Below are 26,993 nucleotides of genomic sequence, written 5' to 3'. Positions count from 1 at the left end.
CTTCCTTGTTGACATAGCTTTGCACATAGAGCCTTAGCTACTCAATCAGCGGAGTGATTGAGACATCTTGCCCTTTGAAAACCCCATCTGCTTGTATCACATCTCCCATCTCAAAGTCATGAATTCCTAGCTTGGTAGCTAGCTCAACAGAAATAAAAGTGTGGGTAGAGCCAGGGTCAAACAATATGAAAGTGTCATGCTCTTTTGCTTTTCCCCAAGCATAAGAGAGTGGTACTCCTTTTAAATGGCCTTCCTCTTTTAGAGCTTCCACCATGGTGGCTCTAGGAGGGTCATTACGTTCACTTCTCTTGGGACCTGCACAGGAAATATGACCTCTTCAAGAGAAAGCTTATTTTTACCGTTGTAGCCCTTTTATTTTTCCTTTCTTTTGTTGTTGTTGTTGTTGTTGTTGTTAGCCTTGGGAGAATTATGTGTCGCATTGTTCTTCCCCTTTGGCTTAGTTGATTCTTTGGCTTCAGTTGGCTTTGAGCCCTTCTTGGTCCCTTGTTAGAATTGGAATCCTCGAAGCGACCATAGTATGATGTATGACCTCTGTAATTGTTTTAAGTCTTTGTGAGTTGACATGCTTACTCATCTCCTCAAATAGGCCAGCACAAGATTGTTGTTTTTGTTCCACAAAGTCTATCCTTTTGTAGACAGAGGCTTTGAGATGTAACTATCCACATGACAGTCTCATATGGGGCCACCTTCAAGCTTCACCATTCCGTGAGGACTTTGTCTTTGGCATCACTTGGAAGGAATTGCTTCGTAATAGTAATCCTCACAGCTTTCCAAGTCTTTGAAGCTTCACCTTGGCTACGTAGAGTTACCTACCATTGACAGGTTGACTTTTGGAAATGTATAGAAACATTTTGGAGCTTTGAAGATTCTAAAAAATCTTTCTCTCCAAAAGCCGCGTCAAATTGTTGGATAAAGGCCAGTACTTTGTCACTTGCTCTGAATTTTCCATCATAGGTAAGAAAGCTAATGGTCTCTCCTTTCTTCAACTTACATGACCTCTTCCACGCCGCATAGCTCCTTCGTTTACCCTTACCATATTTTGCTTGGTTAGGACACCTCGCCAAAATTTCCATTTTATCTCTCTCAGTACCACACATGAACCACCTCATTGAGCCCTGGGGGATGTCACGGCACCGTGACAACCCCTTTGGGTTTACTTCCTCCTCAATAAAAAGGATTGCATGTATGAGCGCGGGAGCATCGCCTTCCAATTGTGCTACATCATCACTTGCACTCGCCTGTCGTTGTTGGCTACTGATAGACAGCAACACCACCCGTCGTCGCCTCTGTCCACAAAACCCACCACTGATCACGGCCATGCAGCACCAGGAGTGTGGATGGGAAGTCATTGTCCTCCGAGTCAGAAGATGGTCATGATGATGATGAATAAGAGGAGGAAGAAGGCAAAGATGGTGATCGCTTCCTATTTCTTGGATTTCTTTCTCCCTTATTTGAATTTGCATGGGAGGAGGTGCTTGATGGCTTCCTGTTCTTTTTGGGAGAAGTAGGTGACCGTGGTGCCTGCCGTCTTCTTGAGGCAGCATCACTTTTAGAGGTAGGTGGAGTGTCACTTTCATACCTCTCCCTGGAAAGTTTAGGGTGCACTTCTTCTTCTCGAACAACTTTTCTTGGAGGTCCTTCCAGTATCTCCTCTTCATTACCCAAAGAAATTCCTCTTTTGGAGTTCTCACTGGGCGCCTCTCAGGAATCCTCTCTTCTTGGGCACTTGGGGAAACTTGGGCTTGAAGAGCTTGTATTTGGCTTAGAACCACCCCTTGCAAAATAGGGTTTCCCATTACTTCTTGTAACTTGTCAACAAGGTAGGTGACAACTCTTTAACCATCATCAAAGGTTATACCATGAGCCAAATCTAAGTTGTCAATGTTAGTTACATTCTCTTGATTATGTTGGGTCATGATTAAATTTTCTTTTATATGTATGCTTTCCTTGGCACTTCCAAAGCTTTGGCTATCAGTCCTCTTATCCCTTGAAAATCAACATCGAGTAACTACACCCGTGGTTTAGAATATTGTTAATTGCACCGGTGTTGACGCTCACCAAAGCTCGTCCAAATTGGAGAAAGTGAGCAGGCGAGTGTTGTTGACACTGACGACTATGTCCGGAAGGAGGCAACATGCTCTGATACCATTTGTTGAAAATAGGGTAGAAAAACACACACAGCTTGGAGAAGATGAAGAAGCTCAAGGCACACAACAAAGAGTGTATTGCTTAGTGCACAATGAAAGATAAGTTAGCCCTAGAATGATGGGTGTATATACAATGCACGGGGAAAAAACCTTCTAGTGAGGAAAAAATGCCCCGGTGGTCCTAAGTGTGTTCACACACATCACTACCACATATGTATGGTAACAATTAGCACCACTTTGTATCGGGTTTAGGTTGTTTCCCCAAAAGGAGTCCTTATTTAGTATATGATATTTTATATAAATCTCATGCTTCTTCTTGGAACCATGCCTTTGTAAAAAACATAATTTTTTTATTTTGAGAGGATTCTTCCTTTGTTTCATCTTGTTGTATAAGGCCACTTGAGTTCAAATCTTATATAGTCGCGGGTATAATAGTTTTTTCAATTGAAAACTGTATAAACATATTAAAACAAGGAGATCATATTTACATTATACAATTCGTAAATAGGGGTTTTTCTAGATGATCTACTCACACGTGGCATTCCCTTTTTTGTATAGAGTGAATCCCGTGGATCCTAAACCCTCTAAGATTGTGAATAGAAATTATCCTTACTAATTCTTATCCCTTTCAATTGCTTCTAGAGAGACTTGGAAGGAGAAGGATATTCACCCAAAAAATACTTCATGGAGATTATAACCTCGTTAGAATTAAAGAAGAAGGTGATGAAAAGTTTGCCCTTTGCAATTTGAGCATATCGTCATTGCTTTTTTTATTCATATGATTCATTAGCATCTAAGGATGATATAGAGGAGGTAAGGGAAAGACTTTTGTTTGCACATTTCGAGTTTATAGTCATGCCCCTTTGATTCACAAATGCTCCGTTAGCATCTAATGGTGACTAATATCTTTTGTGGGAATGTAGAAGATTTCCTTGTAATTATCTAGCTACTTTTGTTAATTTTCTCAATAATTCAAGATAATTATGAGCATGACCTATCGTGTACTTGCCTCTCTTAGAAGCTAGAGTATGATCAAGCTAGACCATTTTCAGCACTATCTCTATCTCCACGAGGTCTTGAATGAAACCTTTGGCAATGGGATCTATGAAGGAGCTACTAGGAAACAGACGTCGAGGTGATCATGGCCATACATGTTGGATAAAGAATAATCTCAAGACCCTAAAAGTAAACTTTATTTTCCCATATATTCACCCACCTTGATATGTGTGCTTTCAACTCCCATTGCCCCAAGGTCTTAAAGACTCCATGAAACTTAGTGTCCAAGTTCGACCATTAAAGATAATGGGGGCGTGAAGTTGATTACTATATCAACTTGAGTCACCACAATCCACAAGATTGACCTACCAGTCATGTTTCACTCATGAAACCTTTCCACACATCATCTAGAGGTACCACAATCCATGAGATCGACCTAGCTTTCATGTTTCACTCATGGAAACATGCACCACATCAGCCTTGCATCCACCACCCCCCAACAAAATCTAAGGTCGCCCAAAATGAATTTCTCAAGGAAGACTCAAATGTTCTATGCAATTCATGTAAGAGAAAAGACGTGGAAACCTAAAGCTCATGGATTTCATCGTAAACATTTATCAAAGCATTTAGCACCTCACAGAGCTCATCACTAAAGGAGATAATGTGATGGAATGCCAAATTCTAGGAAGACCCGATGTACTCTAGGAGGAAAAGATTGAGAAGATTCCTAAATTTCTAGAACAAACAAAAGATCACCGTGTAATACTTTTTCAAGAAAAAATAATATGTACCATGTTGACCATTGTAAAGAAGATATAAGTGGATGTAAGTGGATGTGCCTACACTCCCACAAGTCTTCAGTCATAACTCGCAAGTGGCGATATTTATAACCAGTAAGTAGTCCCACTACAGAATGACACACAAAAATTTATATGATAAACTTTCGTTAAACCAGATAAATCTTAACCCATGACGCAACTATCTTCTCTCTTTTGGAGAAATGGAGACTTCAAAGTCACATTCTCATTGGATAGTAGTGGTGAGTTTATGGACTTCCAAGGGTCTAGTCTCTTACATGTCACTGAAGAGAAGGTTGATGTGTGACCATGATTAAGTAATATTTTGTTAGCATCACCAGCATTCTTAACACAAGGGATTTTTTGGAGAGAGGGAGAGAAGGTTTTTTTTTGGGGGGGGGGGGGGGGGGGGGGGGGGGCAAGTTGACTATGGGTCTGGAAGAGAATTCTTCCTACATCAACCAAAATCTCTTTTTTTGCCCCTAAACTCACAATAGTGAGTGTATATATAAATTAGGAAACCAAAAAAGTTACATTGTAAGCCATGCTCCTTCCGAGCCATAGCATCAACCAACAACCAAGACACCAGGACTAAAGAAACTGTTACATCAGCTGACAAAGTTGCCACCCTAAAATAGTACAATACCAAGGAAACTTAGATTGGCCAATCCTAACAAGGCTTTCATACAACAAGTTTGTGAACTCACCAAAATTGTTTGATGTCACATTCTCACATAACCCAAAGAAAGGTTTTGAAAAAATGGAAGCTACTATTTGAAGACTAAGGAAACACCTCAACATTGCCAAACCATACAAACTTTTGCATACTTTGTAAAACTCGTCCGTTTCTCCTTTAGTCTCTCATGCTTACTTTACTCAAGAGTGTGGATATTGAAACCTACCGTCTCGAGACGCTCTAGGTTTCCTTTTGCACAATCTGAACCAAGCCTAATGGTGAGAACCCCCTTAATTCTTGCTAAGATAATCTGCATAGTAAGAAAATCCACAAAATTCAATCACACCAAGAAGAAGAAACACATGAATGGCCAAACGAAGCTTTAATTTTTCTAGAAGGCAATTCAAAGCCTCTAGATAATAAGTTTACCCTCCAATAGAGCAAGAACAAGGATTAAAAGAAAAATTATCCTTTTTAAAACTGTGTTGTGGTGCAGACATTATAAAGTGAATAAACTCAATGAATCTTCCTTGACAGTCACAAAATTCATAAGGCTCTTCCACCTTGCTGCCGAAAAACACGGTATTATTAAATGGCTGCCCCAACAAAAAACCTCAAACTCTCATTGGAGAGCAGCTTCTTTGTGCTTGAGAGTTGCCACAAGAAGTTTTGGACAAATTCTCATAATAATTCCCACATTATGACTTACCTCAACATCAAGAGCTTCTGTGAGGGAGGCACCACATACATAGCTAGGTACGATTGGGGGCAAGGGACCGCCGGCCCGGTGGGGGGGCCGGCGGTCCCCTGCCCCCAATCGTACCTAGCTAGGTATGGGGTGCCTCTCGAGCAGAAGCTCATGATGTTATGCATTGTATGAAAATCACTGAAAAAGACTCCGTTTTCCTACATGAGAAAAATTCTAAATCTTCTTGTGTACATATTCCATGAAGGCTGTTCCAACTCAGTGATGGCCCCCAACATCTCTTCCCAGCTCCCTTGGGTATCAGGTCTTGAGTTCAAAACTCATCCAATAAGATCTTTGAGGGCTACTGGGATTGTTCCTACAACGTTAAAATCTCTCGTCTCTTATTCTTCTTCTTCACCAAAATATTTTGTACTCTCATTGAAAAGCACTCCTATTTACAAAACAATTTCACTGCATCATCTTCAGATCTGAACAAGCCCACTCCATCGAAAATGAGTAAAGCTCGATCGATACCCTTTTATTCAATTTACTGCCTGGAAACATCGCAGCATTCCCACAAACACCATTTCCATGTCAAGTCTAGAGTAAGATTCTGCCTTTGAGCTACTTCCACGTTGGAATTCATTTAGAAACAACTATTCCGGCCTTTAAGCTGACTTCACATTCGAATGTGTAACAAACTTCCAACCAACTCCCACTCCCCGATTGCCTGAAATTAGTAAGGATGTAGAACTAATCATGTAGGAAATCCCAACAATAATCGATTACCAATTTGGTTGCATTCTTAGAAGGTTAAAAGAAAATGCATCAACCCAGCACTCTTGACTGCTTAAAAGATCCTAAGCCCATTGATTTGCAGCTTGCCTTCACAGTCGACATTGCTTTGACAATAGAGGTTCCAGACCTACAAAATAAAGCTATCACCAAATGCATCAACTTATCCATACATGAAACAACCCATTCATTATCCTCTTTCTCAGTACAGTAAAAGCAAAATGATAAAAAGACTCCCCGAGCATGAAAGAACATAAAAATTTCCAATACATTTACGTAGGCAATGAGTTTTATGCATATACACCAATCAAGCATGCCCAAAGCAAACTCAAGATTGGAAAAGTCTGACCGTAAGAACTAAAAAATGGGGCTACAACACTTGCACAAAACGCATTTAAGGCACACAAAAAAAGACAATAATGAAGGAAAAAACTAATTGTAATTCCATCTTATTTGTTCAAGAACAAGTAGATAAAAACAAAATCTCAGTTACTTAAAAATGCCTAGACCAAAGAATGGGCGAAATAGAAACAGAAATAAAGCTTACTTGAATAAACACTTCAGCAAGGAATGAACTTTGAAGATATTCAACAAGGTTAAAGACTTCATGCCTACATACCAGACTCGTACAAAAACACATAGATGAGACATAAAAGCAAATCTTCAAATCCTAATACAAGCTCAAGATTGAACTCGGATCCTACATTGAACCAATCTAGAATGAAGCATATACAACTCAGTTAGAACTATGCGACCTGCAAAGTGATGTACTGAGCTGGGTTTAGGACTCACCCGCTCCTTGTTCCTACACCTTGTAAACACCATCACTCCCAGCTCCCGACCTTTCTTCATCAGCATCCCCTCGTTTGTCGCGCACATCTAACACTATGTGCATGTGGACAAGTTAACTCCTATTTCTAGGGTTTAGGACAACCTAGGAAGTGTTCAGGCACCTTTGTGAGCCTGTACACAGGACATGCATGTCCAAACACTAAAGATTAGTTGCACACCCTCTGATTGCCCATGAGCACAACAGCCAGTGTCCGCTAGATGTAGGCACTAGGGAGTGTTCCCATAGTGTAGCACTAGTACCCAGCCTAGGTAGTCCACTGCATAGGAAGCACCTCTTGTTAAAGGCTCTTTAACTTAGTAATAAGTGACTTGCATCATTTGATAAATTCACGGGGCCGACATCTGGAACTGCTCGACCCAGCCCTCAAGTGATATATTCTTAAGAGCCCCCAGGGTTCAGGCACAGAAGCATAAGTCAGTACCCCAGCACCTCACATGGGCAGTGCCTGCAGTACCCCAGCCACCTGGCATTTTTCACCTCCATCCAGCCTTAGCGTTTTTCAGCCCCCCCCCCCCCCCCCCCCCCCCCCCCCCCCCCCCAACAAATCGCCAGCAAACTACCAGATCAGCCCCAAAGCACACTAGCGTTAGCACGAACAAACTCGTCCACATCCTTTTTGAGCCTTGGCCAATAGAAATAAGTCTCCACACCTTTCAAGGTGGTGTCAATGCCATGATGCCCCGCAAAAGGTGGGACAATGGCACTCTCTCAAAACCTTGTTCCTCAACCCTGAGTAACACACAACATTGTTTTCCGCATTGAATAACCTTCCGTTAGATCATAGCCTCTGTCTGTCTCCTCACTCTGTAACCGGTCAAAGATGTCTGCAAAATTTGGGTCCCATGGCATATTGATCACCCATATCCTCGAAAATCTGATGGTGAATCATCGAAATAGCCGATACATGTGGCTTGCGAGACAACACGTCTGCCACCAAGTTCTTCTTTCCATTAACATGGATGATTTGAAAATGAAACTGCGACAAAATGTTTGCCCATCTCATTTATTTGTCTGATAGTTGTTTCTAAGACAAGAAGTATCTCAAACTTTGGTGATCGGTGAACACTTTAAAATCTGCTCCAAGTAGAAAATGACGCCGTGAGTAAGAGCATGGATGATTGTCAATAGCTCCTGTTCGTAAATCTATGCAACCCGCTCTGGTGCACGGTCATCTTGCATTAAGACCGCCCACAAACTACGTCCACAAGCATCACAATAAAACTCAAATGGTTTCTGCAAATCCGCTAGAATCGACACTGGACAGTCGTCAACTTTTCCTTCAGAGTCTTGAATGCTGCAATCTCTACTGGTCCCCAAGAAAAAGGAATCCCTTTCTAAGTTAAGTTGTGTAACGGAGAAGCAATCTCCACAAACTTTCAAATGAACCACCTGAGTACGAACATAAGCCCAAAAAGCTGACTTCATGTACATTCTTCGAATCTGGCCAATCTTGAATTGTTCAACCTTAGCCAAGTCCATCTTTACACCCTTCGAAGAGACAATGTGTCCCAAAAAGTGTACTCTGGTAAGAAAAAGTGTATCTCACTCTTTTTCCCATTAACCACCAGTCTATGTTTCCGTAGTGCCTAGAAAACATGTAATAGATGGTGTTTGGCTCTGCCTCACTCTTGGAGAATATGATGATGTCGTCAAAAAGGTGCCCACAAAAGACCGGCACTCTCTAAAAATCCTATCCATCATCCTATTAAACGTTGCAAGAGCAGTCGTGAGACCATCACCAAATACTCGTACAATCCAAAGGATGTCCTGAATGCGGTCTTGCATACATCTCGAGGAGCGATCCTCATCTAATGATAGTCACTTTTCAAGTCAATTTTGCTAAAGCATGTAGAACCCTGTATTATTTCATCGATCCTAGGTATTGGAAACCTGTTCTTGATGGTGATTTTGTTGAAAGCTCTGTAGTCGATGCACATTCTCCAAGATCCATCTTTCTTCAATACAAACAACATTGGCGAACAATAAGGTGATGTACTGGGCTGAATTAGACCCTTTTCTAGAAGCTCTTTCAATTGATTCATTATATTACTCAACGCACTACGCGGTTGACAGTCTAGGACCCGATGGTTTCTTTCTCTGTTGCTTCCCCTCCTTCTTACCATTAGACAACTCTTTTCCTGTTCCGACTGCCACAAGCCGATCTGTAGGGTAGGTGAGTGTGCTAGCATGCATACCAAAACCCTGTTTGGCATGCCCCATAAGACGCTCCATGGACTCAAACTTCTTTTACAGACAATAACTCCGTATCTCTTTGGGAAGTCCACAACAAAACCACTCAACTTGTTGCTCGAAGGTTATCTTTTTAAAGGGAAAAACAAGTAGAAAAGTATCCCAAAATCTTTAACAATAGGTATCCAATGTGTCATCCTTGGTCATCCTTAGATGATTTCAAGCGGTCATCACATCCTCTTCGTATTCCCCTGTGAGCCAAGAAGTAAAAACTTGTTTAAATTGCAATCACTTGGTTGGGGCTTTCTTGCATGACAGTAGAGTAGACCACCATGTCTGGGCATTCCCTTTCAGATATGACACCGCTCTTCATTCCTTGGAGTGCTCTGAGTAACACCCTCCCCAAAAGGCGATGTCAAACTGCTGGATAAAAGCTAGGGCTTTGTGGGTATCCCTGAAGCCTGAGAACGTATCAAGCTTTAGAGCTTGTCCACCTTCCTTAAAATCCTTGGCCTTCTTACCCTTATATTCAAGATGGTCGTACTAATTTCTTGGTACAAATATTTTCTCTCGTCTTGTACATTCACTCATCTGAATTTGAACTCTCAGAGGACGAGGAGTCCTCATCCAAACTGTCTGAATGCTTTTGAGAGTTCTTGCCGGATCTGCTCTTTTTTGCCTTCTTGCCTTGATTGATTTTTTGAGTCTTTCTCTGCTTCCTGTCTTTTTTGCTTCCGTCATTGGTGTCAGAGGAAGAGGAACTCTCTGAACTGTCAAAAGAGGATGATGATAAACTAAGTTCATCCTCAAAGTGAACATCTTCTTCGGTTTATTGGCTGCCTCAAAGGTAGATTGCGACCCAAGTTGTCGTGCACTCTTTTTCTGCGACTGCTTCTTGGTCTTCATTAGTCTGCTAACTCGTCGCTCCACAGCTTTGTCAATTTTATCCTCTGAGTACACCCTTTGTCTAGATGCCGCCGGTGTAGGTTTCTTCTCCAGAGCCGACTTGGGAGGCAAATGGATCGTGGCACGCCATCGAGAGTGCACCTCGTCAAGTCGATGCTTCACCAAAAACTTTGCACACTGGGCATCCTTGGAGTATCGTATCGTCTGTCGAGCACACTTGTCAACCTATTGTTGATGTTGTATCTCCAGTCTTACAAAGGGTGAGGGTGGGAGTAGACCGTACTCTTCTCCTGATTCCTCGGAGAGTGGTCAGCTCTCGTTGGAATCCCCGTTGGTTTCTTCTTCACTCGAGTGATCGGGTGCAGCACTTTTCTCTTGACGGGAATCATTGACAGAATACATGTGTGCTGCAAGTAAAGGGATCGGATCCTTCATAGGAGAAGAATCGTCTTAGCTCTAATACCATTGTAATAGACTTGGATACCCCAAGCCAAAGATCGAGAGCAACACACATGAGATAAACTGAAAAACAATTGAATTGAACTCAAAGAGAGAGAGAGAGAGAGAGAGAGAGAGAGAGAGAGAGAGAGAGAGAGAGAGAGAGAGAGAGAGAGACAACACGGCACGATTGAGTTCCGCGCCCAAATGCACTGGCCCCAAAGACTGGCACCCCTTCTCGGTATTTCGTTATTATTAAACTTTAATAAGTACAATGTTTGAGGGTCCTCTCTATGGCAAGCTCCCAAGCTAATCTACCAAAAGTGAGGCCTTGACAACTTATTTAGAGACCCTTGGCCATCCAAAAGCAATATACATAAAAAGTACTCATGCCCAAAAGCTCTAGGACCAAAAGTATGCACCCTCTGGGCATTCCATAAAACGCGGGCCTCTGTACATTGCCATGTCAACAGTTTCGCAAATCGCGCCGCAAAACGCGAGCGTCCATTCAGCCTGCCACATCAACACTTTTTTAACGCAAATTGGTGCCTGGTTTTATTTTCTAAGGGCTTAAGCTCCTCGACCGGGATCCATAAGTTGGGAAAGCTAGGTTTTTAAGCCTAACCACTTGGATGAGTTCTATAAGTTGGTAAAAACTTCTTTTGCCTCTTTCGCTAGGGTTTAGGCCGCCTCTTGTCCGGCCTTTGTCCATAAAGTCATGCCACGACATCACTTTGTGACAATAAGCAAGGAAAGCAATGCTTTCTAAAGTTCAATGATTGAGGGCAGCCAGCATTCAGTCCTTGTATCTCACATCGGGTGTGCAAATCAGCCCCAAATCAACCCCTCGATGGCCATCCACAACCTACATCAAGCCAAATCAAAATGGTGCATCAAATCAGCCCAGAGGTGCTTCATCTCAAAGAGTTACCATGGTGACATCAACCATTCAAATTTTATTGAAGTGCTAAAAGTCTGTTCAGTCTGCTCTTTTCTATTGGCACATGGTGCCCGCCTTGTGACAGTTTGACAACATTCTGGTGTCGTATTCTTCTCTCTCTATCTCTCAGTCTCAGCAGCTTCATTCACAGTGTTTGCCACTTTGTTTGTGATCATTTGCACTCTCTCAATAAAGGAACGGAAGGCTCTCCCTTCCGTAAGTAAAAGGAACCTTGAGCACAGTTCGGAGCACTCATCTTGAGCAAAGTTCAACATTCACATCCCCTGCACCTTACACTTCCTAAGCACAAAAGATAAGATTTTTGAAGCCGACCAATACACGAGGAGCTTGGACACTGCTTTTGCCAAGGTCGTCCGGGAGGCTTTAGCGAAATCTCAGGAGAGACACAAGAAGGCAATAGATCGACACATCACGATTTGAAATTAAAGGAAGACGATTGGGTGCCCTTACGTTTTGAGAAGGCACGCCTAAGAAAGAGAAAGGGAAAGGAGCGGCTTTTTCCAAAGCTTAGCACGAGATACTATGGACCTTTCCAGACAAAAGAAAAGATAAATGATGTCTCCTTTAGACTGAAGCTGCCCGATACTTAGAAAATTTACAATGCTTTTCATGTGAGTCTCTTGAAGCCTTTTAAAGACGATGTGCCCGATGATGGGGAGTCGGATGAGCAACCCGAAGTGGAGGAAAGCGAGAAGATACTCGTTCCAGAACAGATATTGGCACACAAGGATAGAAAGATTAAAGGTAAAGCAATTAGGCGGTTCTTGGTTAAATTCAAGAACTATCCTGCATTGGATGCGAAGTGGATGGAGGAGGAGGACTTAGCAGATACTCCTCAGATTTTGGAACTTTACCTTGAAGCTTTCGGTTTCGCATAGTCTACTCTGATAGAACCCCGATTTCAGCATGGATGAATCTAGTGAATGGGCTTGCACAAGAGGGGAGTCACTCCGCCCCTTTGTCAACGGCTTACCCCAATTTTGGAATATAGTCACTTATGTCCCTTCAGGTTTCAAGGATACTGCTGGGCTGACAGTATTCTGTTGTATGACTTTATGAACTGGAATTCCCGAAAATGATACTGATTGATTTGTACTTGATTGTTTGAGTACATGAACTGAAAGACGAAATGACTGCAGCATTTCGGTCTCATAAATCTCTGTAGACATAATTGCAATATGGATTGGTTAATCCGGCATCTGTGAGGTCTCGATTGGATCTAGATGCGATTACTAAATACGTTGCCTGTCACAAGACGGGCACCACGTGCCAATAAAAAAGAATCAACTGAACAGACTTTTAACACTCCAATAACAACTGAACTGAGAGAGAGGGAGACAGATAGACGACACGTGACACGGAGTGGCAGAATTCCACCCCAGAGAGCATTGGCCCCAAACCTTGACGCCCCTTTCGGTATTTCTTTAAATTGCATCAACACAGTACAAGCCGGTACTCCAGACTCTGCACCTTCTCCAGGAAGCATGCCAAAGAATGAGCCCATGGCCTCATATTTAAATGCCCTAGGCCCTAAGAGCAGTTTACAGTGAAAAGCCTTCAAACGCAAAAGCAGCTAGTCCAAAAGCAATACTCAAAAGCTACCAACATAAATCACGGAATTCCGTACAATTGCCACGCCAACAGTCAACGCAAAACGCGGAAATCCGTACTGCCTACCACGTAAGCACTGTCAGTGTAATTTTTTAAAATTTGCCACGTCATCACTTTGCGCAAGTCTTTTGTGTGTGTGTGGGAGTCCAGCTTTATTTGAATCCTTTATGTCACTTAGTGCCTCATCGGACGGGGTCCCCATAAGTTGGTAGGACTTCTTCTTCTGTTACTTGTTCTTCTCACGATTTAGGCCCCTCGGCCGGCATCTGTAAGTTGGCCCCATTCTTCAGGGCTTTGACACGTTAGCAAGTTGTGACATTGCCGATCAATCATCGTCTGAGATTTGGAATGTATTTGAATGTGATTTGTCATGTGATGTCAAGTGATGTCTGGTGATGTGACTGTCGATTTGTACAAGTGCTAGATGTGTGTTGTCTAGTGCGTCGGTACTAACAGTCAGTGAAACCTGCCCGTAGGGCGGTAGACGTTAGCTTTCACCCGATTCTTTAACACTTGACTATACGACACAAAACAGTGACTTAAAAGGAACATGTAATTGAGATTGGAATTACACTTCAAACAAAAGCACAGCCAGGAAGCTAGAATGCTCCCAAGCAGACAGTGACACCTGTAGGCCCCAAAGGTTGGCGCCCCTTTCGGTATTTCTTTATTATCTTTCAGGAATGAGGACTAGACTACAAAAACCAGAGTCCTTGAGACCTTTACGTGTATCCAGCAAGATGGCACCTGTACAGGCAAAATTCTGGCAACGTAACGGCCCCCAAACTTGCTTTGGACGGTCTTCCAAGCTACAACTAGATATCACTTGTGCAGGCAAAATTTCGACAGCACAACAACCCCAAAACTTGCCCTAGACAGTTTCCCAAGCTCTGACTCGTTTCCAACAGCATAGACCCCCTATTTCCTGCGCAAAAACAGTAATTACAGCACGCTTTATTTACTGGTTTTCTCGCTGTTTTCAGCCCTAAACAGCCCCCGAACTGTCGTCTAACAGTGGGGCACTGTTCCCAATGCTCCCGGCATCTAACACCTACAAAACAGTCCAAATTCAGCGTGTACGCAGCGCTGAAATCGCACCTGTTTGGTGAGGTTGTCACCCTCACCGGTGCCTGCTTTGGTGTAGCAATCAGCTACACCCGTTCCTGTTCAGAGAGGCTCTTGCCTCGGCATAGAAGCATATACCCACACAGCTGTACATCGATCAAATGAGAAGCCCACTTGAGGGGCATAACATAACTGCTCGTAGGAGAGAGAGAGAGAGAGAGAGAGAGAGAGAGAGAGCACTGCGTAGCGTGCAAGGCATCACTCCTGGCACCGCACTGTGCATAAGAGGGAAAGAAAGCACTCCATAGCTCTTGCACCTGTTGCAATCCACCTAGCTGCTGAAAAACGCGCCCCCTTTCTCTTGTAGGCTCGCCCCAGCTCTCCCAAAGTGGCAGAAATGCTCACAGAGTGACACCTCGCCCAGTTTCCGACTTTGGCCAACTTGGCTAAAAATATTTCAATTGGTGCATCAGTTGACTTGGCAACAGAGCAATAAAATGTTCCCCTGGTCATTCCAGAGCTAATGACGCGAACACATTTTCAGGTTCAAAATAGCAATTCCCTAAATTTTAGGAGATGCTTCCACGGTACTCACACCGGTTATCTGACCATCAATCACCACTGGAACCACATAGAAAAATGCAATGACGGCCAGCTATCAAGTGATTTCCACTTGTAGCCCCACCATGGCTAACCTTAATCCATTTGTCCAACTTTAGTGCTCACTAGCTGTCCGGCCTAGGCTCTCATTGTCCGCCTCACACCATGCAACTCGAGCATTGGCATTTCCAGAGGGGTGCTTTGAACAACAAATAAATTTCCCCCAAAAAGAAATCAACAAGTAAAGTTGCCACAGACTCGTGACATACCCCCTCTTGAAATCGCAAACGTCCTCGTTTGCATGAATATCATTCCATTAGTGTGTACAGCACATCATGGACACCATATCACGGCTGTCAATCTTCTCGTGTGTACACACCTGGTGACATGGTACGAGACATACATGCTCATCGTTAACACTCTTGTGTATTCAGCACTTGTTAACTCATGTATGGTCTACCTGTGAGACTATTCCATTGACATAGTGGATAGCTTTCATATTGTGGCACTGGCTTTAATAGAGTCCATAACTTTTAGTAGACTTCGAATCCTTTCAAGCATAATAAACCAACAGTTTAAAAATGCGTCAACATGTACTTATTAGAAGCAATTATTGTACTCTTGACAACTGACAAGACATACTTACTTCTATAGCACTGTACAAACTTTTGGACAAAACTTTTATTCCCCAAGGACAATTGCCAAGCAGGGTACACTGCTATTGCACTAAATCCATAGATACATGAGAAGTGCTAGCTCCTGGATCACCCCCCTCTAGCGCAGGTCTCTTTCCTTTTGACCTTTGCTCTTCTTGAGTTGGAGAGTACGTAGGTGGTAAACCAAAAGCTTCAAGGTAGAGCTGCAATACATTTGGTGACTCTAACAGTTCACTCTCTTCCATCCACTTTGCATCCATAGGTGGATAGTTCTTGAACCTCACCAAATATCGCCTTGTAACCTTTCCTTTGACTTTTCTTTCCTTGTGTGCCATGATCTGTTCTGGGACCAAAATTTCATCAAGCTCTTCAACTTCTGGCTTCTCTTCAACTGGCATATCCTCTGGCACATCACCAATAAAGGGTCTAAGAAGACTCACGTGAAAAGCATTGTGAATCTTCCAGTTCTCAGGCAATTTCAGCCTATAACTAACGTCATGATCTTCTCTGTTACTTGAAAAGGCCCATAGTAACGCATACTAAGCTTTGTAAAGAGACTTTCTTTACCTTTTCGCTTCTTTAAGCGTGCCTTTTCAAACCGCAACAGTACCCAATCACCAAGTGAAAATAACAATTCATAACGGTGGAGATCAGCAGCTTTCTTTTGCTTTGCCTGAGTCCTTTCAAGGGCATGCTTTATCTTCTAGTACATTTCATCCATATTCTGTACATATTGATCTGCCTGAAAGATCTTTTTCCTTGGTATGCAAAATGGGAGAAACTTTCACATGACCTTCGACAATTTCAAAAGGTGCTTTGCATGTTAAAGAATGCATTGTATTATTGTACGCATACTCAACCAACGGCAAATACTGCTCCCACTTCGCCTTGTGCTCTGACACATAGCACTTAAGCAGATCCAAGACATTAGAATTTGCCTCTTCTGACTGCCCATCTGTCTGTGGATAGAACGACGATGGGATCAAGCGTAGTGCCCATATTCTCAAATATGCCTCTCCAGAATAGACTTGTCATATGTGGGTCACGGTCACTGACAATCGACTATGGCATACCATGGTACTTAAAGACATTGCACATAAAAAGACGTACCATCTGATCTAGTTTTATCTTCTTCCTAAGAGGAATGAAATGAGCTTGCTTGTTGAATCTGCAAATAATGGTCCAGATTTCATTTGCTTTATCCTCGAAGCCACTAAACGTGCTGAACTTCACAGTTGCACCTCCTTTGTATGGTTTTGGCTTCTCTATTGGCCCCAAATTGTCATAGGGAAGCGTCTACAGCATGGGCACTGTAGCAGGGACCATCTGTGCCCCTTGGTCATTGAGATTCTACATCAAAGGTGCCATATCTGGCTGCTGTCCGGAAAAACTAGCCATGCCAAAATTGACCTGTGGCACCGCAAACTGCCCTGATTGCTTTGAAAGCCTTGCTTCATGCCAATATTACCATACATGGGTTCGAGAGCCAAGATCGGGTCTTCGTGATTGATCGTCTCTGCAATGAGGTTAGCTTCACTAGAGAAAGTATCAACTAACACATCATCCTTCTTGTGAACAATCACATCTTCTTCATGCAACTCATCATGCTTGTGAGAAATCACATTTTGATCATGCAAATCATCATGCTTGTCATTGTCATCCAAATCATCATGCTCATCATTATCATTCAAATCATCATACTGAGCATTGTCAGTCAAATCATCATGCAAATCATGTGTGTGTTGCTTGGGAGAAGAAGGGAGTAAGAGAGGCTCCTTTTCCTGATTCTGTGCAAAGTACGCCTGCACTTGAGAAAAAAGTCGCTACAACTCTTTCATGTGTTGGTCGCTCTTTTCTTTTATGGCTTTGTACTCGCGATAAATTCTGCTTGACTTTCTTTGTTTTCGCGATCCAATTTGGCTTGTCTTTCTTTGGCTTCCAAGTCGTACTTGCGCTCTATGGCTGCCATGCTTTCTTCGTATTCACGATCTATGTCTGCCGTCTCTTCTTCGTAGGCCTTTCTGTCTACTTCTCTTTCTGCTTTTCGTGCTTCGCGGTCTAACTGTCGTTCCATAAACAATTGCGTCAGCTCCTTCATAGGAGCTAGTGCAATCCTTGGCGTAGATGGGGAAGGGGGAGGGTCGGAAAAACCTCTTGGTGGGGAAAATTCTTCTTCGCCTCTCATGCTCATCACCTCCAAGCGAAGAAGCCATTCTGCTTCGAGTGATGACCATTCTGAAGTCGAGGGTTCTTGTGGGTTCTTGTGGTCTTGGGTTCTTAAGTTCACGAGTAGCTTGGGTTCTTGGGGTCTTGAGGGTCTTGAGGTCTTGAGGTTCTTGAGGGTCTTCTTTTGCTTGCAATCTGTGTTTGAGAAGGATCTTCTCTTCACCCAAGTTCTACTCTTTTTCGTGGGCGCACCCCTTGGCGGCCTTGCGCTCACACCGAGGTTGCTTTTTCCCACCTCACGTCGATTGGCCGGCCGCTAAGTGCACGGTCCGCTCTTAATGAGTGAAAAGAGGGACAAGGGGAGGCTGGACAAGTCCTTTCCTGAGATTCCTGTCACTCTTCAAAAACACGATTAGGAATCGACACGCCCAAGCGAACTTGGGTTCGTGTGACCGCAACAAGCAAAAAAATTATTGTGGTTCTTTCCTTGAGTGATACAGAACACTGCCAAAGCTCTGATACCAATGTAAAGTGCAGCAGAATGAATGTTTGAACTTTGCTCAAGATGAGTGCTCCGAACTGTGCTCAAGGTTCCTTTTCTTATGGAAGGGAGAGCCTTCCGTTCCTTTAGTGAGAGAGTGCAATGGACACAAACAAAGTGAATGGACACAGTGAATGGAAGGGCATGAGACGGAGAGATAGAGAAGAGAATACGACACCAGAGACATTGTAAAACCCTCCTCCGAAGGCCCCACTCTCTATGGCGAGAGCGGTCTACTTATGATTGCACAACTCTCTACAATGCTTGGACTTGCCGACGATGTCGACGACGATGAGGACGACGACGAGACGGGCTGAAATCTGCAAATCTTTATCTGCTGAATTTTGACTCTATGTCGGTGACGATGTCGATGGCGACGACGCGCTGAAAACACAGATGCTGAAATCTGCGTTTTCCGGGCTGAAACTATAAACCTTGCGGAAACTGACAGTGCTGCGAGAAATTGCTGCAGGAAGGTGAAATCTGCGAGGTTCATGACTTCTTCTGCGATGTCTAAAAGCTGAAAACTGAAAATGCTGATGCTTCTAGGTGTTCCGTCGCGGTGAATCTGCAAAACGCCGAGGCTGATCTGCAAACCAAAAACGCTAGGGCTGAAAACTGTTCTGCTGTCACCAGATGTCCTGCAAATGCAAAACACTAGGCTGATCTACTGTGTCGCGATGACGCCGAGCTGATCTGCTGTGCACAAATCACCAAGGCTAGTCTTGAAGATGAAAAACGCTAGGGTTGTCCTGCTGATGCAGAAAACACTAGGCCTCTTGGGTTCTGCAGAGAAGTTGCCTGTTGAGAGAGTGCTCCTGCTTCCTCTTCTGCCAAATAGTGGTAGCCTTGGTTTGCTTATATACAAACTTAATCAATTTGCCCTATCTACTTTCCAACAAAAGTCACTTAAAAATAATAAGTGAAAAATGTCAAAAATAGGGAAAATAGGCTAAATGCACTGGAAAATTTCCCTGAAGGATTCCGATGGATTCTGATGGGAATTCTTATGATCATGCTGTGTGCAACCAGAGGATATGCATCTATACTAAGTGATTGGTCATGCACGGTCTGCGAATAGACTCACAAAAGTGTCAGATCACTTCTAAATCTAGACTGACTGGACTGGCTGAACCCTTGTCGTGTTGTAGCTTGTCCACGAATACATAGGGTTGGATGTGTCACGTGACATCCCCTCCTTTTCAAAGTGAGGTACTAGTACCAAACTGTATGGCGTCGAGGGAGATCGCCAATAGCATCCGGAATCCTGGAAGGGACTCTTCGCCGTCCCACTCTAAAATGTGGGTCGTGCGGTACTTGAACTTCATAAAGGTCTGCAATGCTTGCTTCTTTGGGCCGTGCCGAAAGCGATACAAAGTCTTCTGTGGCTCCTTCAATGCTTCAACTTCGTTGAGAGTCATGCTTCTTTCTTCTTCAAGAATCTCCATGGCTGAAAATTCTTGAAACCACTTCCAACACAAAACCATAAACATACCTATTCCATGTAAAGTGAGTGGAAAAAATCTTGTCTTCCTCAAAGACTGTGCATACAATGTAGATGAACAAATAGACGGAGTGCCAAACCGTTCACCACATACATGCAAACAATGAGATCGAATCTTGTCTTTCTGATCTAAATCAATCAATTGTGGCAATTCACAACGGAAATCCCCATGCGTGGTGCTCATACTTGCTTGTGCTCTTTCTATGACTGTGTCGTGCCAAGGAAGAGACATGCAATGTGACTTCCTTGAATGCATACTTTTCAGCTTTTTGAATAATCCGCATACATCCGTGCTCATTCATGAGTGAAACGTGCTCAACGTACAATATGTCATGCCTAAGAAAAGGGATCACATAAAGACGCTGACTAAAATACAGGAAACGATCACGAATGAAACACTCGTACAATGCGTGCGTATGAATCATGCGAACACATAATCCTCTTTTGAGGGTTCTTTGGACCGAGGCTCGAGAGCCAAGATCGGTTCTTCCTGAGGGGGTTCTTTGGACCTAAGCTCGAGAGCCAAGATCGGGTCTTCGTGATTGATCGTCTCTGCAATGAGGTTAGCTTCACTAGAGATAGTATCAACTAACACATCATCCTTCTTGTGAACAATCACATCTTCTTCATGCAACTCATCATGATTGTGAGAAATCACATCTTGATCATGCAAATCATCATGCTTGTCATTGTCATCCAAATCATCATGCTCATCATTATCATTCAAATCATCATGCTGAGCATTTCATTCAAATCATCATGCAAATCATGTGTCTTGCTTGGGAGAAGAAGGGAGTAAGAGAGGCTCCTTTTCCTGATTCTATGCAAAGTACGCCTGCACTTGAGAAAAAAGTCGCCACAACTCTATCATGTGTTTCGCTCTTTAATTTTATGGCTTTGTACTCGCAATCAAATTCTGCTTGACTTTCTTTGTTTTCGCGATCCAATTTGGCTTGTCTTTCTTTGGCTTCCAAGTTGTACTCACGCTCTATGGCTGCCATGCTTTCTTCGTATTCACGATCTATGTCTGCCATCACTTCTTCGTAGGTCTTTCTGTCTGCTTCTCTTTCTGCTTTTCGTGCTTCGCGGTCTAACTGTCGTTCCATAAACAACTGTGTCAACTCCTTCATAGGAGTTAGTGTAATCCTTGGCGTAGATGGGGAAGGGGAGGGTCCGAAAAACCTCCTGGTGGGGAAAATTCTTCTTCGCCTCTCTCATGCTCATCACCTCCAAGCGAAGTAGCCATTCCGCTTCGAGTGATAACCATTTTGAAGTCAAGGGTTCTTGTGGGTTCTTGTGGTCTTGGTTCTTAAGTTCACGAGTAACTTGGATTCTTAGGTTCTTGAGGGTCTTGAGGTCTTCAGGTTCTTGAGGGTCTTGAGGGTCTTCTTTTGCTTGCAATCTGTGTTTGAGAAGGATCTTCTCTTCACCCGAGTTCTACTCTTTTTCGTGGGCACACCCCTTGGCGGCCTTGCGCTCACACCAAGGTTGCTTTTTCCCACCTCACATCGATTGGCCGGCTGCTAAGTGCACGGTCCGCTCTCAATGAGTGAAAAGAGGCACAAGGGGAGGTTGGACAAGCCCTTCTTTCTTGAGTTCCCTGTCCCTCTTCCAAACACGATTAGGAATCGACACGTCCAAGTGAACTTGGGTTCGTGCGACCTCAGCAAGCAAAAAAAATTATGTGGTTCTTGTGGTTCTTTCCTTGAGTGATACAGAACACTGCCAAAGCTCTGATACCAATGTAAGGTGCAGCGGAAGTGAATGTTGAACTTTGCTCAAGATGAGTGCTCCGAACTGTGCTCAAGGTTCCTTTTTCTTATGGAAGGGAGAGCCTTCCGTTCCTTTAGTGAGATAGTGCAATGGACACAAACAAAGTGAATGGACATTGTAAATGGAAATGCATGAGACTGAGAGACAGAGAAGAGAATACGACACCAGAGACGTTAAACCCTCCTCCAAGGACCCCACTCTCTATGGCGAGAGCGGTCTACTTATAATTGCACAAATCTCTACAATGCTTGGACTTGCCGACGATGTCGACGACGAGTCGGGCTGAAAACTGAAATCGCTAAGGGGTGAAATCTGCAAATCTTTATCTGCTGAATTTTGACTCTGTGTAAGTGACGATGTCAATGGCGATGAGGCGACGACGACGTGCTGAAAATGCAGATGCTGAAACCTCGGGCTGAATCTGTAAACCTTGCGGAATCTAACCGTGCGGCAAGGATCTGCTACGGGAAGGTGAGATTTGCGAGGTTCAGGGGTTCTACTGCGCTTACAGAATGCTGAAAACTGTACCGGCTGCATTACGCGACAGTGAGGCCGCCTATGGTTGTAGAGAGAAAGTCCTTGCGCCTTCACGGCAAGTAATGGTAGTAGGGTAGTAAACCACTAAGTAAAAACCTACTTGCAGGTACTAGATACGGGCCTAGTCCCATGGTCAGGAGGTGAAGTTAAAAAATAAAAGCCAGAAACTATATTTAAGTACCACAATGTGTGTGTGTGTGTGTGCGCGCGCGCGCGGGCAATAAAAGTGGGGCTTGATCCTTTGCATTACATAAAATCGACCATCGGTCCGTATACAAGAAATATGGGGAAAACCTGATGGGTGCACAATGAAATCATGGGGAAACAACCCATAACAAACCGTAGGAGACATCTAAGGATGAAGGAACCCTTTTTATCTCATCTAAAAGGAACCCTTCTTGACGCAAAGTTGCATTCACTAACGCAAGGAAAGAACAAAGAATTGTGGAAAGTGTGAATTCTCAATTCGCTGCATCTGACACGATAGGGCAGCATTGCAAATGCTCTTTGTGAGAAACCCCACATGGGTAGAAAGTCAACAAGCTGCTTTTTGGAAAGATGTTTTTTTAAGGAACTGCTTTTAACAACGTGACTTATAGGTGAAGGGCCATCTGAGAGTGGGCTCTTCGAGCAGATTGTACACTTTGCTAAGGATAAAATACCACCTGGGGGGCCTATTTGAGGCCAATCATCTTTGAGGGAAAATTTGCCTCTCATTGCAGCCGTTCGCTTGTACAGTGTTGCACAAGTTCCGATTATGTTCCAAGTTTGTATTGATTATTCCCCACCTGTCACGTTGTGTCGTCCAATTACAGGGAAAAAACTAATGACCACTTATTTGAATGGCTCAAAAATGTTGGGTAAACTTGCATTTGTGAGTGTACCTATTTAGGTGGGTATACCCATTCTCTTAGAACCAATATAATTTAAGTAACCAGCCAAGTTGCTTACCTTATTTTTGTTCATGAGGTTCGAGAGTTCAAACTGCAAACATCTCAAGGGTCTGATCCAACAAGAACTTGCAAGAATATGTCCGTGCTTTTAATTTCTACAGCTGCCAATCAATAGGAAGCAAACCTTCATCTACTAATAATTGATTTGCTTTTGAGAAATGTCTGCAAAATAATCAATAATCTCAAGCATGAGGACCAACTCAACAAACAAGTCATTGAAATAAAAAACTATCACCAGCATTACAAGAAAACAAACCTGCACATGAAAAACCCTCTGTGGGCTGAAATTCCTGAAGGGTGAAAAGCCTTTAGAATGTGATGGCTTGTTTTGTTAATAAGCCTGGCCATCAAAAAGGGGCAATTGTGATGCTGATACAGAACAAGTGCAGAAAATAGATAGGGTCATGACATCAGAGGGGCACCTTAGCTTCTCTTGGGCTTGATTACCCCAAAGAAGGAAAACAACACCGGATCTTTGTTGTACCACTGTACGAATTGCAGCATCTGTGAAAAGCTCCCATCCCTTCTTTGCATGGGAATTGGCATGACGATCTCGCACTGTTGATCAAAAACATAGGAGATCATAAAAAATGGACCATAGTCACGAGACTTTGAAAGTGGAAAAGTGTGACAAGAAGCCACGAGGGGGAAGGTCAAAAAAATTACCTGTGAGTACTGTGTTCAGCAGAAGGACCCCCTGCAACACATCATATTGTAGGCAATGAGAGAAAGATTGTGTTAGGAAGAATCAAAATGAGCAGATTCAAGAGAGGACTTCTTGAATCCAACCTGATGGGCCCATTTCTCAAGATTCCCATGTGAGGGAAAGTCAAAGTCTAGGTCACTTTGAATCTCCAAAAATATATTTGTTAGACTAGATGGGAGTTTAACGCCTTTTTCAACTGAAAAGCACAGACCCATAGCTTGAGCAGGACCGTGATAAGGGTCCTGCACATTCCACAAGCAGACAAGGTTCTTACTCAAATGGTATTTGCTCATGTTCAATATGGGGAGGGAAAAAGACACAACACTCAAAATAGATCGCGATATCTACCTGACCAATTATCACAACCTTCACTTTGTCAAGGGGACAGGAATTGAAAGCATTGAACAGCTTAGCTGGAGGTGGGTAGATGGGGATCCGCCCAGCCGCTTCCTGAGTAACAAACTGCTGAAGGCGTTCCATATACGGCTTCTGAAATTCTGAGCTTAAAGATTCCGCCCATGATTTTTCAACAAGCAAGCTTGCAAATTTTGGGAAGGGCAAACCTCTTGCTGTTGAAACCAAACATCAAACAAATGACAACCAATCGCTGGAGGGTGTGCTTTAACCTAATCAATTTGAAGTGGTAAGCACTTTGCTTCTGCTTGAAGCTCAGGAAACTACATGAATGGAACAGAATAATGAAGGAGAAGCTAAGTTACAAACCTTCAGCCTCTGCAACAGCATCTTCACAACTACGCATATGGCGTCTAGCAAGTGCAGCTGCCTTATTTAGCTCCATTCTTATCTTCTGCTCCTCACTTAAATCACCACTTCTGTCAGAGTTTGAGCTGTCCTCATTGGATTTCAGCTCTTTGTTCTGAGATTGGAAAATCTGATTCTGCTCAGCTTCTTCATCCAAGGTATCTCTATGTTGAAACTTATTCAAACTGCAGGCCCTAACAGTTTTTCTCCTTGTGAGCTTTCGTGCAGAGCCCTCGTCTTGTGAAACTGCTGCCATTTCACCATTTTCAGTAATCACACGTGTGACCTTGGGTCCATCAATGCCACTTACATTCGCAGTTCGCAATGATTGAGATACCTTTCCGGGCATCTGTAATTCTTCGTCATTGAATGATACATTTTTTGGTGATAGAGTGTCCGCTTTGCTTCCATTCGAATGGATTATGGAGTAACCCCCATCACTGCTCCATGGCACGACCCCTGACGCATCCAGATACTTGTTTTCATTAATGGGAGTCTTGAAGGCATTATCGTCCAGTGAAGCCGTATAGACAGGTGCAACATCTCCTTCAAAATCAACAACGCCAGCATCCCCTTCATAGTAAGCATTGTCCTCATTCTCATATCTGAGACAGTAACCTTCAATTGCTTCAAAATGCAGCTCCTCTGCGCTTTTCATCTTTCTAGAAGCTATTTTCTTCACTTGCAACATTGACTCATCACCGTCTTCAATCTGCTCAAGCTCTGCACTAAAAGGCACCCGTTGGCCATGTCCAGTAAAAGCAGAAACTCTAAACCTGGGGTCAAAAACGTGGTAACATCCTAAAACTGAAACCCTGCATCTGCAATTCGATGCTTCAACTGCCTTGCAAGGCCTCTTATTTGAGTCCGCCATGTCCGGAAAGCAGCAGACCGAAGGTGTCATGGAATACGGCGAAGCAAGAGAAGTACCAGGAAAGCGAACATGGCATGCACCTGAAGAACTAGGCAAAGCTTGGGCGGCGCTACATCGAGCTTCTGCGTTGAGAAATTGCCGGGTTGAAGCTGCAGAAATGTCAGAGGATACGTGAGCATCCACAACATCCGAAGACCATGGTGACGAAGCGGCGCCGGAGAGTGAGGGGGGTTGAGAAGGCGGAGGTATCATGACAAAAATGGCGGGATATCGGGTGCTTTGTCGCAAAAGTTGATGGCACGACAGATAGGTGGCTGGGTTCAGACTGCCGGGCCAAGCAGAAGAGGAGCCTAACGATTTAGCAAAAAGTGGAATTAGTTGGGATCTTTTGGGATGCCCTGGGATTCAAAGGAAAAGGCAACACTGTAGGAAGGAGGCAAGGAGTAACCCGATGTGCCAGGCATACGACAGAGAGGGGGGGGGGGGATGCACGCAGTGTTTTTTAAATTTTATCAATGGCCAAGTTGCAAGATCGTGTGAAAATAGCCGAGTGGCTTAGACCAGCATTGATATCTCGATCTCGTGGGCCTTGAGGGTTTGATTCTCAATGGAGAGCGTTGAGGATTCGTAGGGCTTAGGCTAGCATTGCTGTCTCGATCTCGTGGCCCTTGAGGGTTCAATTCTCGGTGGAGAGCGTTGCATTTTTGCTTTGTTAGGTGTATGCACTTGCGTGAGGATTCGTAGGGCACAAATCTGGTAAGAGCTACAAGTAGAAAGTGGTTAGAGGACCCAAACAAAAATGGCTTTCGGGCCTACCATGGAATGGACAGCCTCATACCCTTGGATGAACGCAAAGTCCATCACCTTCTCATCATAAGTAGCGGGTAGAATAGACACCACCCAAAAGAAGATGCTACCTCTAGCCACAAGGTCCAATCTCATTCGGTGTTATGTCAAGGTCAAAAATAAACTTTGAGCCCAATCATTTCTAGTGCCAAAACTTAATAAAAACAGGGAAGGTGTGAGACTACTTGGACTCGACTACAGTCTCAATCGGTCCTAAATGTTCACCGAGTGAGTATGTACCTATGATTTTGGAAATTGTTTTATTAGTGGGTATCTACCCGAGATGCCCTATGGAGATTAAAACCAGAAGTCGAATAGGAGAAGGAACCTTGAATGGTTGGGCAGCATGCCAGAAGGAGGGATGGGGCTATGGCACATGTTAAGTTGCTGGCAGTCGAGTAGGGGTCATTGGCCATCGTAAACACATGGAAAGAGGAGCACATTTTAGAAAACACCGATTAGACAGAATCTTTTGAAGATGCCATCTTTGATCAATTAGTGAAGGCGAGCATATGCAACAAGCAGAGAGAGGACCATGGTGGAAGAGTAGCTCAAGCGGAGGCAATTGTCCAGAGTGGAACGCAGGGGCAGCATAGTGTTGTGTACAGCTGGAGACTTTCTTTAAAAGCTGACCTGCACATTGTGAGCACAAAATGCTAGAGTGCAAGTTGGCTAGAAAGGCAAGGAATGTAAGGAATATACATAGATCTATGGGTAATAAAAGTTATAACCTGCAAGTAATCTTGCAAGTGGGACTCCTTACTTCTTTTTTATTGCCATTGTCATAAGGGAGGGCCTATGGGGAGGTATTTTATGCCCATGGCCATAATGGTTGGTCCAATTAAAGATGAGTGTCTTGTTAGGATTAATGAGTAATTAAGTAGTGATTAGAGTGATGTATTTAATGGAGAAAAATAAAAAATACACAACA

The 26,993-nt window shown here is 43.5% G+C and overlaps 1 protein-coding gene across 4 annotated transcripts; it reads right to left on the bottom strand.

The window, feature by feature from the left end:
* Positions 1 to 5,806: 5,806 nt before the first annotated feature.
* On the bottom strand, positions 5,807 to 25,550 carry LOC147426857 (uncharacterized). Of its 4 annotated transcripts, none has more exons than XM_086498644.1 (9): positions 24,304 to 25,550; positions 23,929 to 24,149; positions 23,664 to 23,822; positions 23,541 to 23,571; positions 23,297 to 23,432; positions 23,131 to 23,214; positions 22,873 to 23,036; positions 6,159 to 6,263; positions 5,807 to 6,055 (listed from the first exon to the last, which is right to left on the bottom strand). In XM_086498644.1, exons 1-7 carry the CDS (start codon positions 25,466 to 25,468, stop codon positions 22,970 to 22,972), a joined length of 1,863 nt encoding a protein of 620 aa, XP_086354770.1. In that variant the 5' UTR covers positions 25,469 to 25,550; the 3' UTR covers positions 5,807 to 6,055; positions 6,159 to 6,263; positions 22,873 to 22,969. The 4 variants fall into 4 exon arrangements, with proteins under 4 accessions (XP_086354770.1, XP_086354769.1, XP_086354768.1 ...); XM_086498643.1 differs by having other exon boundaries at positions 6,159 to 6,250; XM_086498642.1 differs by having other exon boundaries at positions 5,807 to 6,263.
* Between the last annotated feature and the right edge of the window lie 1,443 nt (positions 25,551 to 26,993).

The sequence above is a fragment of the Adiantum capillus-veneris genome, chromosome 24, assembly GCF_014529385.1.
Source record: "Adiantum capillus-veneris isolate H3 chromosome 24, ASM1452938v2, whole genome shotgun sequence".
Taxonomy (NCBI): domain Eukaryota; kingdom Viridiplantae; phylum Streptophyta; class Polypodiopsida; order Polypodiales; family Pteridaceae; genus Adiantum; species Adiantum capillus-veneris.
Note: the sequence above shows the minus strand (reverse complement) of the source record. Positions and strands in the feature narration are given on the sequence as shown.

Excerpts from the sequence above, each read along its gene's own strand:
- LOC147426857 (XM_086498642.1), bottom strand. The coding sequence starts at position 25,468 with ATGATACCTCCGCCTTCTCAACCCCCCTCACTCTCCGGCGCCGCTTCG. Across the intron at positions 23,823-23,928 it reads AGGTTGTGATAATTGGTCAG|GACCCTTATCACGGTCCTGC; the intron begins GTAGATATCGCG and ends TGGAATGTGCAG. Across the intron at positions 23,433-23,540 it reads GCTGAACACAGTACTCACAG|TGCGAGATCGTCATGCCAAT; the intron begins GTAATTTTTTTG and ends TTTGATCAACAG.